General features: G+C 34.2%; 1 protein-coding gene across 1 annotated transcript; it reads right to left on the bottom strand.

The window, feature by feature from the left end:
- Window positions 1-1,049: 1,049 nt before the first annotated feature.
- Window positions 1,050-17,123, bottom strand: LOC130668223 (barH-like 1 homeobox protein). Its single transcript, XM_057470394.1, has 3 exons — window positions 15,714-17,123; window positions 9,722-9,947; window positions 1,050-2,914 (listed from the first exon to the last, which is right to left on the bottom strand). Exons 1-3 carry the CDS (start codon window positions 16,174-16,176, stop codon window positions 2,428-2,430), a joined length of 1,176 nt encoding a protein of 391 aa, XP_057326377.1. The 5' UTR covers window positions 16,177-17,123; the 3' UTR covers window positions 1,050-2,427.
- Window positions 17,124-20,197: the final 3,074 nt, after the last annotated feature.

Genomic DNA, 20,197 nt, shown 5'->3' on the forward strand with positions numbered 1-20,197 from the left:
GTAAAGATAAAATCACGTTTAGTCCGTGGAGTCTAGCAGCTACTTCTCGCCACTTGTCGATCCAAAAGATAACGCAATAAAGGCTGAGGTAGAAGCAGGTGCCTCTGTAACGCCACGACCAAGACGACAACCACGACTACCATAAGATTCTACATGTGTGTGTGGGTGTGTGTGTTCTCTTCTCATTTGTCTTTATCCTTCTTACCTGTACCCTCGTCATCAGTTTCGTGATGACGATGATGAGTATAATGTGGTAATTGTCCGTCTATATATATTATATATATGTATGTTGTATAATATAAATGAGCGTGTGTGTTTATAAAAGGCCTGGGATTTTTGTTTCAACGTTCCCGAGTTGGTTGCAAGTCCGAAAGGATGCAGAAGCCTTGCAAAAGTGCGATCTAACCGTGCAAGGGTTAACCACATCCCGTGTGCACATGGAAAGAAACTTTGCCGTCTTTAGTTTCTATATCAACGGAACAACTCTTCGTTTACGTTCCCATCACTATTATATATACATGTATTTATTATATTATGGATATATGCTGGCTCTGATCGCCGGAAGTAACGTTTTGGATCAAGATTGACATCCAGTAGTTTGAAGCTTAGGTTATTATGTTAAAATGATTATGATTATTATTATTATTACTTTAGAAGTATTTTGAGAAATAACTCTAGAATTTAGCCGTTCACGGTGGGTGAGCTCTAGAGAACTTTAAAGTGTCCCGGTTCGGTGAATTTACCGGCTAGAAAATCGTTAACCCCACACTCTCTGACCACTAATGGCCACCAAATTAATTTCGCGTAATTGGAGGACTTGGGAGAGAGAGAATAACTGCTGTATACTACAACAATAACTACCACTATTACTTCTGTACATGCTGCACTTAGTTTACCCTAATAGCTAATTCAAGAAATAACACCCCTTCTTTCCGCGAAACAAGTGAGTACGTTAGTACTAATACTGGACTATTATCCATCAGTAAATTAACCGCGAATTTATGGTTTTAAATAAAAATAAATAAGCAGAATAAATTTAGTATAATATATTTTTTCATATAATAATTTTTTTTTGCTATACAGACATTATTATACAAAGCATAAGTTCGCTATTTATTTTAATTTTTGCTGCAAGATTTAACATTTATCGCGCGGCCAACTTTTTTTACAATTTTTATTTTTATTTAATTACTTTTTTAATATTTTTTACTCGTGCATTCGATGCACTCGAGTGTAATTGCAATGTTGAGCCGCACAATTTTATAAACACAATCATCTTTACCCATAGTCTACTATACTTTTATACACTCATAATACTGGTAATTTTTTTTTGTTTGTTTTAAAATTTTAAAATATCGCAATCTGCGAAATTGAGAATAAGTGCCGAAAGTGCGCCATGCGCATGAGCTTTCACTCAATATGTATATTTGAATCTGAAAAATATTTTTAAATATATATATAGATTTATATATATTTATTTTTTTAAATTCCTTAAAATTTATATCGAAGTATTACAATTATTTAAAATCATTACTTATTATTTCTCACACGTTTACAACCAAGGGCATTCATACCGTACTCATTAATAATTACGTACATTACACACTTACATTATTCATTATTTTATTTACAAATTTATAATTTTTCAATTAAATTCATTCCAACGAAGCAAATTTGCCTCATTATTATTTTTTTTTTTATTTTAACATTTAATTGTAATGACAAAAACTCACAGTCGAGTCTATTTACATATTTTTTGTTCAATGCATTAAATATAATTATTTTAAATATAAAAAATGAGTTTATATGTTGCAGTGAGATTTAAAAAATTAAATCTCTGCAATAAATCTCAGATCTCTTCTCAATAACAAAAGTCCGAGTACAGTGACAGAGAACAGAACGGATTGGAATGGAGAAAATAATATTTGTTTGGCAAAGCAAATTGCACATATTTATATATATTAATAATATTAATAGTAATAATAATAATTATAATGTTTAAATAATTATTGAATTAACCGTTGACACAAATTAATTCTAACACACATTTTAAATTCACCACAAACGGGATTGGATCGATTAATCAGCATCAAAGTTCATTATTCTCTTGTAGGTTGGTTAACCGCACGTCACATCCTGTCTTATATATGTATATATATAAATATAATACATTATTTTCTCGCAAATCTCGAATGTCTAAAAATGTCAAGCCCTGGCCCGGTATCACGTTACTATTTGTCGTTTCCTCCGTCCGGTTGTCATCGAAAACCGGCACTCAACTCTGATTCACCAAAAATCCATCAACAGCAAAACAAAAATTACCTCCATCATTAATAAAAGTTTATAAAAAATTTTAATTTAAAATTCACTGCATTGGCTGCTCCACGGATTACTGTCGCTGTCAGTCGGGAACACGTCAGCCGAGTCCTAGATGTCATTTATGCTCTCGTCATCACTGTCATTGCGGTTACTCTGCGGACTGTCATCTCTCGGCGGCGGACTTCTTTCCAAGCTCTTGCTTCTCGCCCGCATCGCCGCGCGCTCGAGATGTTCCCGTTCCCGTTCACGAGGGTCCTGCATCATCTCCGGGCTTTCGCGGTTGTAATAACTGCTGAGACTCGAGAGACTCGAGCTGGCCGCCAAGTTTCCCAGGGGGACGTTCGCACTGGGACCCGCGAGCATCTGCATCGGCGGGTAAAACCGATGGGGCATCGGCTTCTGCAGCGTGACAGCTGCTGCTGATGCTTGTCTGTAGAAGAGCTCATTTGGTGGCGGGACTGGTGCACCAGGATACCAGTAGGAAGGCTGCGTTGGCATACCAGCACGATTGGCATACACACTTTGGAAGGATACGTAGTTACTCGCCTCGGCAAGAATTTCAAAGCTCACTATTGTCTGTCGTTTCCATTTTGTTCTGAAACAATAAATAGTAAAAATATAAATTTTATTATTTAAATTGGTGGCTATCAAGCAGGACTTTGCATGATGGGTTGTAGCTATAAAATAAATATTAAAATCAAGCGGAATTAAAGCTCGTTAGACGTATTATTACGATGTTTATACACTGAGCATGTAGATTGCCAGCAATACTATAGACATCACGTGTAAAATCAACGGAAGCTTATGTACGAATTGAGTGTGGGGGTTGACTTTTACCGAGTATTGAGGGTGATATGAGTGCTGTAGATGATAGGGTAGAGGTGGGTGGAGTACTCTTGAAAGCAATCCTATGAATTGCATCGAGTAATCACAATTTCCACTCCCTCATCTTTCTCTCTTGCTCTCTTTATATATATGTATGTATGTATAATAACATTTACAACGTTTTAACTCCCCTGACGTCTCTCCCTTGACCCACGACCGTGTATGTAAATTATCATCTGAGAAAATTACGCTAAAACGGAATGGCGTGCTAGCAAGTGGTTACGTTTGCCACACTGCGGCCCTTATTATACTAACAAATAGCCCATGGAGTTCACTGGCTAATCATCACGTATCATGCCACGCACACTGACGCCCAACGCTTTTCCACTATCCACTATCGTATCTATCCTCTATACACTATCCTGTGACTACTGACAACTGACTAGTGACTACTGACTGCTGACTGGCTAGACAACTACAGACCCAAGGGAGACAAACCCTTGCTTACACCAACATCATGCTATCAAGATATATCACAATATATCACAATATATCCATTGCACTAAATAAATAAATAACCGCCGACTACTTACACAGAAAAAAAAATTTTTCTTCTCGTTCCAACAAAATTTTTTCTTCTCTGGAGAAAATTTTCATTCTTAATTTATAATGCAAAAATTTTCTTGGGGTAAGTAAAAATTTTCTTGGGGCGAGTAATATTTTTTTGCGTCAAGAAAATTTTCATTTTCAATTTATAATACAAAAATTTTCTTGGGGTAAGTAAAAATTTTCTTGTGGCGAGTAATAATTTTTTGCGTCAAGAAAATTTTCATTTTCAATTTATAATGCAAAAATTTTCTTGGGGCGAGTAATAATTTTTGTGTCAAGAAAATTTTTATTTTCAATTTATAATGCAAAAATTTTCTTGGGGTAAGTAAAAATTTTCTTGGGGCGAGTAATAATTTTTTTACGTCAAGAAAATTTTTCTAGTCTTAAGAAAATTTTTTTCTTCACTTCATAATGCAAACTTTTTATTGCGCCAAAAAATTTGATTTTTCTGTGTATATAAAGTGAAGCCATATATTGATATTAATATATATGATATATGAAGAGAAAGTAGAGCCGTTGATTTAAAAAGTTATCAGGTGTGTTATGTCATGTTTTTTTCCGATGCTGGCTCTTCATCTTGTACAATGACTCGATGGTTTGGAAAATTCGCAAGGGTATTAAATAAAGAATATAGGCCACATTAAACATAACACCCTTTATATGTATATAAATATACAACCCAAACTCACTGATATATATATTAATATGTGTTGGTTTTGTGGAGCATTATAAAAGTCGTTTATGAATTTAAAACAGGCAAGATCATTTCTCATGTCCATGTGCGGTTTGACATGAGAGAAAAAAGAGTACATATATATAGCAGTCATGGATAATAGAGGCCAGAAAACATGGCAATGCTTGCGATTATATGATGAGTAATGTTTTTTAATACTTCTTGCTCTTTACTATTATACTTCTCCCCTTGTATCTTATTTATAAGAGAAGTTTAGCAGTTATGAGTGGAGCCACTCTAAAACACCCTTAATTGGGCTCGCGTACCCTCACAGCGCGCTCGAGCGTTATTGATTTATCACCTGAGATACAAATGCCTGAAACGGTTTTATTTATTTTTATAAAACTAGAAGTATGTAAAGAGTTAAATTATAGAGCAGAGAGGGGCAAAGCGAAGTACTCAAAAAATTTTATAAACAAGTTTGTTTTTTTTAACATCCCAAAATCACTTTTGTAAATATGATCGAACATTTTTTTGAATTTTTTTTGTTGAAACTTTTTCAAAAATCAAAAGTGTCAGTAGGAAAATTTTAATCACTTATTTTAAAATAAAAACTTAAAAAATTTTTTTTTCTTCCTTGGCATCCAATACGTAAACATTTTGCAGATAAATCCGGAGTGAATTTAATCACCTCGGAGTTAAGGGTTAACGATAACCGATTTTCAATTCAATTTAATTTACGGACAAACACCGGAAATCTAAAATAAAAAGTCTTTAGCGTTTTTTAAAACCTTAACAGAGGGCTAGAAATTTCGTATTTTCAAAAATTCTAATTCGTCTCCGAGAAAAATTGTTTTAAAATTCGCATTTTTTTTACGAGTGCAACAAAGATAGTTCCGTTTATTTTTCTGAGTGTGAAAAAGAGGTCCGGTAGCGTATTCCCTTAAATTCACTCCGAAGGGGAGTTTACTTTAATATTGAAACTCCAGTTCAGAGTGAAATTTATTCCTGAAGAGAATTCATTTCAATATCAAAACTCCGAATCGGAATGAATGCAGATTTAAATAAAATCCCGACCACTGAGAGGACAAATTCCCTATGCCGAGTGATTTTGTTTTAAATTCCGAGTGACGGAGTGAATTGAGATTTAAATAAAATCCATAATCACTCCGAATTCACTCCCGATTTTTTACAGCGTAATTTTTTAAAAGGTTCCTCATTTTGCCCGCGAAAAATCAGATTTTTTTTTAACGGCAGCTGAAAATTTTTACTTTAAAAATTATGAAAAAAAAAGAGTTAACGTATTCGAGTCCTCGAAAGTATTTCCTTAAGTCCCCCCCCCCCCTATTTCAGATTACTAACGAGTTTCTTTAAATAATTAATAACAAACTATTATTATTATCATGTTTACATACATATGTATGACATATTGCGTAACTGTAATGTTATATTTATAGAAGTACGTTATTAATTTGTCGTTTATTGAGTAAACGAAGTATTTAAATAATAGGAGTAAACATAACTAAAATAATATATTATACACTTGGATTTAATGTATTTATAATGGCACCAGCAGGTTCTGGTTTCTTGTCTGCGGTCTACCGTACGTCACATTGATGTCCGCGCACGCAATAATAACAATAATAGACAAACATTTTTTTTTCAAAAGAAATTTTAAAAATATAAACGATTTTAAAAACTAGATAATGAGGGAGACATTTTATAATTATCTAAGTTTTAATGTCTGTTATTAGACTTCGGGAGAGCATATGCTTGATGACAACAGTCGAGTATAGAATATTATATACTAATATATATTAATAACAAGGGGACTATATATGTATACATACATATAAAATTACAATAAATAAATGCCTTGAGCTCGTGACTATTGTGATAATAAATAAATAAATAAATGGTATCGTCGAGTTATCTATTAATCGTCGCGTTAGCTGCGTGTCCACAAATTGACCAAAAGATACCCTATCATAAATAATGCAAGACTACCGTAATAACTCAAAACGGTATGATATTGACTCGCGGTTATGTTGATACATATATATATAACTTTTATGGATATACATAAGTAAATATATACATGTATCCGGTCAGTAACATTATTAGTAAGACTGTGACGTGGACTTTAGTAAAACGAGAACGCATTACGATAATGATCGTGTGTGGCCGTTATAACGTTAGGACATTATTGGGGGTACAGAGTACGGAGTAGCGTGGGAAGAAGCCGCGTCTTCTTCCTGGATCATCCTCGAGACATATTCTCACGGTGGCTATCAAACTAGTGTCACTAAGACCGTATATACACTGCAAATAAAATATTTTTTATTGAGGAAAAGAATAAAAAGTCTGCCAGTCATCAGTTTTGCTGGACAATTGATGCTCGAGAGTTATTACGCTGAATTATTTAAACAATTTATTCAGTTGTCTAGGCTTGGTATTGTATTATTAATTTAAAACCTGAAACGATCTGTCATCGTCTCTCCCTTTGGCCGGTGGCTCTTTAATCATCGGAGGCAATGCAGTAATGAATTAAATGAAAAAAGGAAAATTTATTAAGAATAAGAAAGACTGGCTTGAGGCGAATAAAAAATTTCGAGGATTGAAAGGAGGATGGCAGCGTGAATAACGTGTAATAATTTTCCCGGTAGACTTGACTGGCTCTAAAGTGCGGTCTCTCGTCATCCGTCAACGTATATATCCTCGAGTCTAGCCGCAGTAGTCCATGCGTGTAAGAGGATCCTGCCCTCGGGACGAAACTCATAATTCTAGAGTATTATGCGGTAGCTGCTTTCCAGCGGCTGACGTTCGCTATCCTCCCATTTTTTTAATTTTTTACCCTTTTTATTTTGACTTCCTTTATGCGAATTTTGGGAACGACGAATTACCTCGAGACAGAACGGAAATAAAACGGTTGTCTTTGTGGAAAATAATAATTGGTTTTAGTTATTACTTATTATTTTTATAAATACGCGGTGGCGTGATCGACTTTGGCGGGCATCTAGTGTACTCGGGTTGATTTGTATTTCAATGGGACATACAGAGAATAGTGTAATAATGTATGGGTATTATATGGAGTAGGAGTTAAGAGGAAGGAGGGGCTTTTATTATACTCTGATATGTAGACTCAGCAGCCAATTGTGTTTTTATACCCGATAGATGTGGGTATATATGTATAGAGAGAAAACAATCACAGCGACATGAAAACTCGTGCATTAAACGTCACGCCATGCCGTTTTGACCATACGTCCATACTCGCGCCCGTGATTAGCTGATAAGTAGAAACGATTTCTCGGGGGGATATTTTAACGACCCGTAACGATTGCCCGCCTACAAACGTTCCTGGAATATATACTGACCAATGTCGTTGAATTACAATCGTGAAAAAATCAAAGTATGGATTTGGTTTTTTATTCAGTTTAAAAGAGATCATGGTCAAATTTAACGGGCTTTTAAATTCCTGAGGCGATTTATCTTATAGATCAATATCATGCGCGGCAATAATTTTTATAATGAAATATTACACTGTAAAGAGAGTGGTGTTAAATGAAATAACACTGGTGTAGGCGGTGTTTAATCGGTGTAAAAAAATTCCATGTATAGAAATTGGAAAAAAAAAATGTATTAGATATAAAAAAGATATAAAAATTTAATGAATATTATCTGGAGAAAATTTCAATTAAGTAAAAAAATTCACAAAGTAAAATATCTGCGAGAGTGCGATCGTGTTTAAGACGCGAGGTGTGAAGATTATCAACACATGAGTCTTAGACTGGATTGTACTCTATAGATAAGTTGTAAGTGTATTAATTAATATGATGATAAATTTTGTCACGATGGTTCGTTGAGTTACTTCGATATTTTTTGGTCGTTTGCTATTGCCCTGTAACCAAAAAATATTTTTTGATCCGTTGATGACGTCACTATTAGAACTATTAGGTATTTTTTTTACCAACTGTATCTTATCTCATATTTTTAGCTGACAGCTATAGGCGCTAAATGTCGTACATTTCACGTGTCTGTCATCAAAAAAATATTTTAACCCCGGGAAATTTTTTTAACACCGATAAAGAATATTTACATCGGCGGCGGTGTTACTTTAACTCCGCTTTCGGTGTTGAAATTTAACACCGAAAATTTATGAGTGTGAATGTAGCAGACATCAGACAAATTTTAAATTATTAATAAATGGAGTAAATAATAAATAAAATAAAATTTTTAAAAAATGCGCATTTGAAAAATTTTGAAATTAATAAGTGCATTTATTATAAATATTATTTTTTTAATTATTTACTCATTTGCTTATAATTTTAAATTTGTCTGATGTTTGCTACATTCACACTCGTGAAAATTTGAACACCTACACCGCCTGGACTTACCCCGTTTTTTACAGTGTAAAAATATTTAAAATTTTAGTGAGAAAATTTTTAATAAAATTTAAAAAACTCAGACGGGGAATGATATCAGTATTTTTTTTTTTTTTTTTAGAGATAAGAAACAAAGTTTTAAATTAAAAAGTGACTAATTATAAATTTTCTAGATTATAATAGTTTAATTTATGTTTTATAATTTATGCTTGGTCACTGGCGCCTGGTTTAAGACCGTGATGGTGCCCTCGCGCTCTCACCCCCGTCAGTCCTCGGGCTTTAGTTTCTTTTGAGTATTAAAGTGTATAGACGAACGATTAGTCCGGTTATAGTTATTCAGCGAGCGTAATAAATCCAAATGACGCGGTGGATGTTGTTTTAAAGACGTCAGTAAAAACATTTTGTAGCGTCTCAACATAATGGAAAAACAAGTTTAAGTATAAACGAGCTTGACTGAAAATAATCTGAAAGAGAATAACCGATTAAAGTGTTTAGTTATAGTTAAGATGATGCGTTTAACTTGTTAAACGAGAACCTTTTATCGAAAGCCGCGATTTTCATTCTCTAATTAGTCACGGATTTTCGTTTGGGGATGAATAATCAACCGGTACAAATTTATCTGAAACGAAAACCCGTCAAAAGAAACCTTGTTTATCGGGATAATTATTGCTGAGTGGATTTTATTGATGCTGTGAGTCAAAAAATAATTCCTTTCTCTTTCGAATTTACTTCCCCCGACGATAATTAACAAATTCTTTGTTCTTTAATTATATATCGGCAGCCGGTGCCCGTGACGATTCGCTAAAAACTCGAGATTTCAAGTCTTTAAAGTATACATTGTACTTAATTTAATTTAAAACTTTGTTTTTTACTCCCATTATCCTGTTTATATATATATATAATATAATAATACCTTCTATTTTGGTACCACGTTTTGACCTGCGTATCCGTTAATTGTAACTTGGCCGCTAACTCCATCCGATCCTGAACACTCAGGTACTTTTGCCTCTCGAAACTTTTTTCGAGTGTTTGAAGCTGGTGGTCTGTAAACGCCGTGCGGGCTTTACGTTGTTTTTTACTTGGCGGTGAATTTTGTGAACTTGAGGAAGACTCTTTATGATCATGATCCTCCTTGACACCTGAAATATTGACAAATATTTTTTTTAATTATTACTGTCAACTCGTTAACTGATTTCGGAGTAATCTGGATTTTATTTCAATTTATATTCTCCAACTCAGAGTTCCCGCGTTTTAAAAAAATCATAGTAGCCACAAATTTTTGAGATTGAAATTCCCTGAGTTTTCCAGGTATTCCAGTCAAACAATTTAAAAATTCCCGGACTATGTGTAGTAATATTAAATCATTGGAAATATTTATTTTATTTAAAATAAAATGGTACAAGTCAGTTTAATCAATAATTAATCATTGTCGTTAAATGAAGCTTTTTGTTATTATTTGTCAATGTTCATTGTTTTTTTTTTTTATTTATTAAATGAATAATTTTTTATTTTTGATTTGAAATCCATGTTTTTATATAACTTACTCTATAATAAAATATAAATAAATTTTTCATTTTCACTAGAATAAATTTCATAAATAAGAATATTTCATAGAATATTAATAAAGTATTAATGAAGTACGCGAATAATAAATATAGTGAAACTTATTAGTTCATTACTTATGTATACATTTAATGTTTTTAGTTTTTTAACTTGTAAATATGGATGTTAAGAGCTTGAAGATCCTGGCGATTGGTTTCTACTAAGACTTTTTTTTTCTAACAGCCTTGATAATTCTAACTGCTTCGTTTTTTCGCTATTGGAATCAATTTCTACTAATTTTTTTCAAGATGGTTTTACAATCGCATTCGCGCCACGTCACTTTTTCAACAGTTTTGACAGAAAACTAAATTTGGAGGATTTTTTCAGTCAAAAGAAAGAAAGTGAAAATTTTTCCAGCTTTGTGACGAAATTCCCTGACATTCCCTGACTTTTCCAGTATATTTATAATTCCCTGACATTTCCAAATTTTCCAGAAATGTGGCCATGAAAAATCCCTCCATATACGAAGTAAATATGGAGTTTATTTTTTTAACAGAGTTAGGAGTGAACTGGATTTTATTTAAATTTACATTCACTCCGATTCGGAATTTCAATATTAAAATAGACTTCAATTCGGAGTGAATTTCACTCTAGGATTAAATTTGAAAAAAATAATAATTCACTCCAGATTAAATCCGCGTTCTCTCCGCAAATTTGTTACAGTGTATAATAATAATAATGATAATAAACTTGACGTACATATCATTTATTTTTATTGGATAATTTTTGCGCACCCAAGATACGATTGGCTGAATAACTAAATTGGACCACGCAGACGCAATAATACCCGCGTGAATTAATTTTAACGACATGGGTGTGGATTTCTCGTATTATATATTTACACTATATATATAAAGCGAAGTATTTTTATCATTTAACTTTTATTTTCATCTCTTACAAAGAGTATGTTTACTGCATATATATAAATGGAATCACGTAAAAAAGAGGAAAAGAGTAGAGTAAATTGAGAATTAAATCTCTTTCCACAAGGAATAGAACGTAAAGAGTCTCGTTGTAGCGAGTTGATCGATTGGAACCGGCGGATAGTTGATGGTCGATAGTCGGATATAAAACTGCTACCGAGTATAGAGGGTGTTACAGACAGAGCGAGATAAAGCAGAAATAGAAATAGAAATACTCGAGATAAAAAGTAAAAAAAGGCATGAGAATTGAGATTGAGTTAACCCAAGCGAAAGCGTGGCTCTTACTCCCCCGTTTGATCGGGCAGATTCGCTTGAACGATCTGACTCGTCCACCATGTTGGGAAATGGCGGCCATTCCTCCAGAGGAAAAATATAGCACACGGAAGAGGAGAGAAAGCCCTCCGGGGTAAGAATGGGGAAATGGAGTTGAGTACAAGAGAAGAGAGATTCACCGCACGACGTCGGCAAGACTAGACGGTATACCGATGCAAGAATATTCCTCTATATCTACACAAGTAAAAGGCTACGAGAGTTAGACCAACCGAGTAGAGGGACTGAGATAAGAGATAAAATGAAAAGAGAGAAAACTCACTGTGCAGAAACGGAGGTTGGAAAACTAAATTTACTATGTGATACACTTAGAAAAGTCCCGCCGGTGGAGGAGTTTTCTTTTTGAGACACTTCCAAGACGTTAGCCGGAACTTTTTCCCGAGTTTTTCACATAAGAGATATCCACATGCAACTTTAGTAACTCGAAACTAGTAAATAAGTCTTGCTTTTATTTCTCAAACTAAATATATACACATATATATTATGTATACCTACAATTTATATGCTTGTCAGTAATGGTGTGTAGTTTGGTCAGACACAGACATGTGTAATTTATAAAATAATTGTGGTATAGAGAAAAAAAAAAACAATGCGACGTATAATGATGATTAACGGATGTTTATCAAACAATTAAATCACCGCAAATTAAATGTGATGTATGTGAAAATGCTTGCGTAAGTTGAAAAGGAATCTCATCGTGTGGCATGAAATGTATATATAATATATAATATATAAATAAAAAATAGTCACATTGGCAAACTGTGAAAAGGTAGAGCGTGAAAAATGAATCGGCATTCATGAGAGTTTACCCTCTTGAGTACCGTGTTCTACACGCTCTACCGCAACCCCTGTGATTTTTTTTTTTTTACCTACACAAGAGCCATAGGAGAACTGCTCTTTGGCCCCTAGTCAATGCGTACTCGAATCTGACCCTCGAGTTATTGTATGTTACCTTTCGACACCTCGACCGGGGACTCCGATCTACATTTATATTACTCTGCATATTTATTTTATTTTTTAAAATTTATATTTCTATCTTAGACTTCATGAGTGATTTATACCTCAAGTATCTGTGTCATTAAAGTTAAGTATCACATTTAATAATAAAAGATGAAAGCTAATGTTAGATTTGTCTGCAGGAATCGGCACCACACCGAGAGTACACGAGTTAAGATTCGATAGTGAAGGGGCTCTTAGTTCTCTTACATTACATTAGCCCAAGTTCTACTACTAACTACCAACTACAAATACCATATACTCATATATATACATATATACATATATCGACTCTCTCAGTCACGCAATAACCCTGTTAGCGAGTCACCAAGTGGTTGGCTCGGCTGTTCTGTTAACGTTCACAACTAAAACCACATGTTGTATTGGATGCGTATGTACGAAGAATCGCAACTACGCGGGGAGTCCGTGAGTTTGTCCAACAGCAGGGTGCGCGTTAGTACCCGCGCCGATTTGTGTATACACATGTAACATATATATACATATATGCATACCTATTTATTCAAACATGTAATCATACAACACAACTTCATACTACTAGCTCACTAGGTATTTCTGATTGGAGATACACATGGTTGTTTTGCTCGCGTGCCAATAGCGCGTATGTAGTTTTCAGTTCGATCTAATACTTTTATTCTTAATGCACCGTTCAAGTACACAGGGCCAGGGCATTGACGTCGAAAAAAAACGCTACTGCATTTATATTTAAATTCATTTAATTTAAATATTTTTTTATCGCCAGCTAATCTCGCTGCTGGATATTTAAATAAAATTACGATGTCAAAGTGCTGGCATTAAATGATAATACAATTATTATAAAATTTTTTAGCTTGGGATTGAATGAAGAGTTAAATCTGCCCGACAGCAGGGGCATGGGAGCTGTTGCCCTCAACAATGTGGGGTTAAGAGGCTTTCGCGAATCTCGTTATCGGTGTTAAATACATATAGATGTATATGTATGTGGATATATATGAGATATGTAGGATGTGTAGGCATACATGTACATGCAATTTACACGAATCTCGACGGCAGACTGCCCACACTGGGATCCATGTAGTACACATACACACATGTGTACACCAACCTACAACCCCATCAACATCACCGTGTGACAGCGTTACGTCTCGACAGATAATGATGACTCGCGTGAATAACAGCGTGTTCGTCGGGTCATTAGCATTTAATTTAGAATTACAACATCAAAAGCGTCATATTCTATGCGAGCTTACAAAATATTTTTATCACTGCATTGTTATTTTGTCACCGTCGTCACACGGTTGTATTTATAGGGGAGAGGAGAGGGGGACAAAACGGGGTACTTGAGGAAATATTAAGTTTTTGAGGACTTTTTTTTTTAATGAAATTCAAAGTAAATAGAAAAAATTTTCAATTGCCGTTCAGAAAAAAATTCAGTTTTGCGGGTAAAATGGGTACCCCCTAAAAAAAGAAAAAAAATTTTTTGGATGTTAAATAAATTTGATTAAATTAAATTTTTGTAAAAATTACATTTTATATAAAAGTCATTAAGATTTTTCGACTGACACTAGATTTTTGAAAAAATTCAAAATAATGCTCAATTTTATTTACAAAAATAATTTTGGAATATTTGAAAAATATTAAAAAAATTTTTTTGGGTTACTTCGTTTTGCCCGCCTTACCCCGATTTGCCTCCCGTCCCTTATATATATATGAATGTATATAAGTGTGACTTTTTAATTTAAACTTCCGTATAACTGTCATATGAATTTCCAACACCCTTTTTTTGACGTTTAACTTTCACGTCTGCGTTTACGTTTTGTTGACAGTAACAAAAAAAAAATATATATATATATATTTATTTATAAAAAAAAAAAAAAATTAATCCTGCAGGTCAAGACGTTGACAAGCGTTGAACAGTCATAGTAAAGCGATACAATATTCCACAGTGAGATCTCTAAACGCTTGCCAATCATTTCCGGTTTGAGGATTATAAATGGGACCGTGTAGTCGTCGTGACAATTGCTACGACACCTCTCGACGTTGTTAGTATATATATGCACATATATACAGCGACAGGGCGTGAAGTCGGGCGCCTAGAGAGCATGGATCCAACGGGCGAGGCAGACTCTAAGCGGATTAAAGTTGATTCGAATACAACCATCCAAAGCCCACACTTATTCTTTCTTCCTCTATTATATATATAATGCGCGCGAGTTTTTATACTTTTGTATTATATCTCACTAGCAGCAGCAGCCTTTTTGGTGGTTAACTTTTCACGCTTTACCTCGTAAAAATTCTACAGCAAATTTTTTTTAAAACTCCCGAGCACGCGCCTCAGATCTTTAGCTAATCACCGCTCATTAATTCTCTTTGTCCCGGCATTAGTCTACCACACATATATATAAGTATACATATAAGTTTTATATATGTCTGCGCACGTTTACTCAAATAACCGCGTCCTCGTGATAACGCAAAACGCTTATTACGTGTTATTAGATAAAAGAAACGCGATTTTCCTAGTAGACTATTATACATAAGTAGGAATATATATCATACATATTATTATTTTTTTCTACAATCTTTAATTGTCTCGTAATCAATTGCAATCATGACGCGTCGTTTAAATTTATTACAAATAATAAATTAATAAGTTGAATGAATACACAAAATTAAGATAAAAAAAAAAAATAATAATAGACAGTTGGTATATATTTTATTTCCAAAAACCGAGATTCGGGTTAAGGCCATTAACCACCGTGATTATGGATATTTAATAGAGATGACCATGTAACATCTTTGATGTTCAAACACACGCGGTCTTCCGCGTCAGGTATATATATATACCTACATACCTTAGTATATATGAATGGAACGAAATGAGGGTCAGTAATTACAGAACAAAAAAAAGTATATATATAAAAGGAAGTGAATAACTCTAATCTCAAACTATTATATCACCTAAACGTTTTGAAAATCCATAGTCTGCTGGCTACCGACAACCGACGGAGTAAAAAAAAATTTTGGAGTAAGTTAATTAAAAGTAAAAATTTTTCTCACCGTTGGAAGACACAGAAGTGGCATCATGATGACTGGCGTCACTGTCCTCGTCTCTTTTCCGCTTGAGGTTCACATTACGGACCTGCCGAACACTGAGATCCCGAGGTGCAGCTGGAGGACTCGCGGGTGGTTCCTGGCTCTGCAAGGAGGCCGGGCTGGAAGCGTCGGCGAGGATGTCGGTGATCATAAACCTTGACCTGTGAGGCATCGTCGTTGACGCATCGCCCGAACGATCGATTGCCGAGTGATTATTGCTATGACTACTGTTATTTATAATGTTGTTGTTGATGATGTCCGCACGCGAGTCGATGCCATTTGACAGCCTGTCGATGCTCTCGAGACCCCGGTGCGCTTCGAGACCCGCCATGCGGCTGAGGTTCAACCCGGCACCGGCAGTACCCCCGGCCTGGACCGTGATCCCATTCAACGCTGCTACGTGGTGACTCTGGTGGTGAACAGTCATCGCGAGGTGCGGTGACCCCTCAGGGCTCCTGGTTCTCGGTCCCTTTGTCGCCACCACGTCGGGACTCACGCGGTAACCAGAGGACAGAATTTTGCCGACGGTGACACTCTGCCACCTGCTCCACTCGTGGCTCTTCCGTTGATAACAAGTTCAATTAAAAAATAAAATCCCTGAATTTATTAATTAACTCACGACACTAAAAACTACCGGCGGTCAACCCGATCACTTATGACGTCCATCCAATTAAAGTAATTAGTTTTTATTCATCAACCATCACCATAAATTTATATTATTCAAAGATTATATAAATTGTTCTGATAATAAAGTTGATTGGGGACTGACTATATTATTATTATTATAATAATGAACATGTGCAAGATCACGACTTGTTATATATATATGTATATATGTACATATACATATAATAAGAATAAGATTCGTTTGGCCGCGCAGCAATTAAGAGGCTGCGCTTGCTCGGTTTCTTGCTTAATTGCTAACTGCCCACTTAACATAATTACCGTGCACAGAAGCACACCCGTCAGCCATTTCCGTTTAAATTTTTTATTATTTTATACTTTTGAGTATGTACTCTAATTTTTATTTGTGACAGTGATTTTTATATAAAACTTCATTTTATGCAAAAAAAAAAAAAAAAAAAAAAAGAAAAAAAAATTACTCCAAGTTTATTAACATTCACAACCACTGGTATCACATATTTAAATTAAGTCAGCTGTCAAAACACTTTTACATTCAAATTGGAGCACAGCCACGCGTTTAATTGTGAGCACAAATTTTTTTAGTTTGTAAATAAATAAATAATTATGAATTATTGGTAATAGGCAATAATTGTTATTAATTTTTGAACTAACGAGTAACAACACTGACAACAAAATATTATGGAGCGTGTGAACGTATGGATTGAGCTGACTCGACTGAGCATCGCCGCTCGCGGCAGGATCACCGTAGCCTCCTGGGGCGGCCATACCGCGAGGTAGAAACGCCCATATTGAACCCCACCAATTCAAAGTCTCAGCCAATAGACAGGAGAGATAGTAACGAGTGAGCCAATGGGCAGCACGAAAACCTCAGCGTTCCATCATCCGCGGGATACGCCCAAGTAATTTGAAATGTGTTTCAGCAGTAATTCGATATAAAATTGTAGTTAATATCTTTCATTATGGTCGGTCGTGCCGAGGAGGATTACTGGCGGGGGGCCAACCGCTCGTTCAAGAAAGAGAAAAAAAACCCGCGACCCTCGACGAAACGTAAGGCTGAGAGTGACAGCGTTATCGTATAAGGACTACTGTAAGAGTTTTTTAGTAGAGAAAGACAAGGAAGCTGGATCGGGAATATTATTTACACGTAAGACTAAGCGAGATCGAACCTACGCGATGTGACACTCAATGAAAAACGAATGTTCTGATCCAAGAGAGAGGACTTGGGACAGGACTCAACTCTGCTCTGATTAAAAAAAAAATACGCGTCTCTCCCTCTTATATTTGAATTAACGAGAGCTCTGGATATACCCAGTGAAAATTTTTCCCACCCTTTTTATACTCCGAACCGATATACTTATATATTTTTATATATAATCTGTATAAAAACTATTTTAATCACCTTAATGTCGAAAGATCGTCAAAGCGACCAACGAAAAAAAATTACTACAATTTATTAAATGTTAAATTACAGTAATTAAAAAATTAATTATTTATTTTCGAGGGAAATAAATTATTAGTATTTAAAAAAAATTTAGGGCTAGGGGTTGAAAAATAATGGGAAGAATGTAGGCAATAATTAGTGTCTAGATTAAATAAATAAATAAAACATGAATAAATTAAAGAGACTATTTTGATTGAACTAGATAATAACATTAGAATAAGCCATCTGGACGAGTTGGTTGTCATTTAAAGTAACACGGGCGGAAATGACTTGCGCCCTACGGCAATATTTTATACATATGTATATATAAAATAAATGTACATTCTTAACTTTGTCGAGGCTTTTATTCACAGCAATTCTTGTGTGAATAGGAAATCAACTAAACTGTCAATCACGGTCACGACATGCCGATAAAAACGTTTATGACACGTGTTTACTCCTCGCACTCATTTGTTATCAATTATTGTTGCTTATCACTTATCACTTGAAAAACATAATCCGCGAAATCCAAAGTCAAACAGTTTATTAATTATTTTAATGAAGTATTTTTTTTTTTTTTTTATAATTTGACGATAATAAAAAGTGACATTGAGTTTAAAATATAAATAAAATTTAATCTTAAATGGTTAAGCGACAAAACAACACGTCGTTCATAAGAGTGGAAAAAAAAAGTTAACGGAGCTCGTAACGTGATCATCAAAGCGTAACATTGCGTCTTAAGTCTTAAAAGACTAAGCGTATATATAAATAAAAATAAGTATATATATATAATACTTTATAATCACGCCTAAAAATCATTTGCCTTAAATTATAAAAATATATGTACATACATATGTAGAAAAAAAATATTTCTTGGCGCGAAAAATGTTTTCCATTATGAAATTCAAAAAAATTTCTCGGGCTAAAAAAATTTCTTGGGGCGAGTAAAAATTTTTTTTGACAAGAAATCCTTTTTTTCTGTATATATCTGATGTATAGTATTTATACACAGAGAAATTATTCGCGTTTGAAATGCTATGGTGTCATAGTAAAACCGGACCATGTTGGCCACCTGCAGAAATTGAAATAAACGCACGAAAAATTACTAGGGCCATAGTAAAATTAATAACGATCATATCACAACTTCCTGTAACCATTGAAAATTTTATTACACAGAAAAAAAAATTTCTTGGCGCAAAAAATTTTTTCTCGCCCCAAGAAAATTTCCACTTGCGCCCAGAAATATTTTTCTTTTCGATACTGAAACTAGTCGACGTCTACTAATTTTTTGATTTTTTTTTAACGAGAAATTAAAAAAAAAAAATATTTCAGAAAATTGCACCTATAGTTTTTTTAATTTTCTACACGTGCATTTTTTTTTTTTTAATAAGTTGTTGAGAAAAACCCGAAAATTTTTAATCGTCTGCCAACTTCATTATTTTTTTTTCTATGTATAGCCATAGTAATTTTTTCATATCCATTTAAATTTCTGCAGGTGGCCATGGTCCGGCTTCACCATGACACCACAGCCTTTCAAACAACAATAATCCCCCGTGATATTTATAATTAATAAACCCAAGTCATAACATACTTACTTATAAAGACAACACACATTACCATCATTTATTCTCCACCCATTTTTATTCACCTGTACTCATAATCCACAAAACATAAAAAGTTAATGGTATATTAAGAATATAAAACTTAGCTAATTGTACTCCAATTAATTTTTATAAAGCTCCGTGGGAGTGTTACACGCTTACGCATAATAAATAATGTATACGTTGGCCAGTTTTGTCTCGTTACACAAAAAAAAACATACATGTAGCAATCACGTTAAACCAGCGCCTATTACGTCAATTAATAAAATAAAATATAAATTACAAAGCCATAGTAAATAAAATAAACGAAGTAAAAAATAAAATATTATTAAAAAAGACTGTCGGATGAACGAGAATGGAATTAACGAGCGTTTAAAGCGTTCCTGAAAACTCAAAGGAGATAAGAATCCTGCCGGGAAGTAACACATGTGTTCTTTGAGCAATAAAGAACATACAGTACATTTACATGGGTTACACTCATGTTGGTTACCTCGGTAGTGAATATCGGCAGCGTATCCGGTCGAGCAAAACGCCCAGACAATTTAAAACAATAAAACTTTTTAAATTAATACTTATATACATATTCAAATTTATAAGGCAAACATATATATTTATACATATATACCTGCATTAGGGTCCTTCATTTGAAACGAACATTTTTTCAAAAATATTTTTTTTTTTAGTGGACAAAATGTTAAAATGCATGTATCTCATGAACAGTGCACTTTAGCAATATAAGTGTCAGGAACAATTTTGTAGAGCACAAAATTTCCTAAAAGATT

The sequence above is a fragment of the Microplitis mediator genome, chromosome 5, assembly GCF_029852145.1.
Source record: "Microplitis mediator isolate UGA2020A chromosome 5, iyMicMedi2.1, whole genome shotgun sequence".
Classification (NCBI taxonomy): domain Eukaryota; kingdom Metazoa; phylum Arthropoda; class Insecta; order Hymenoptera; family Braconidae; genus Microplitis; species Microplitis mediator.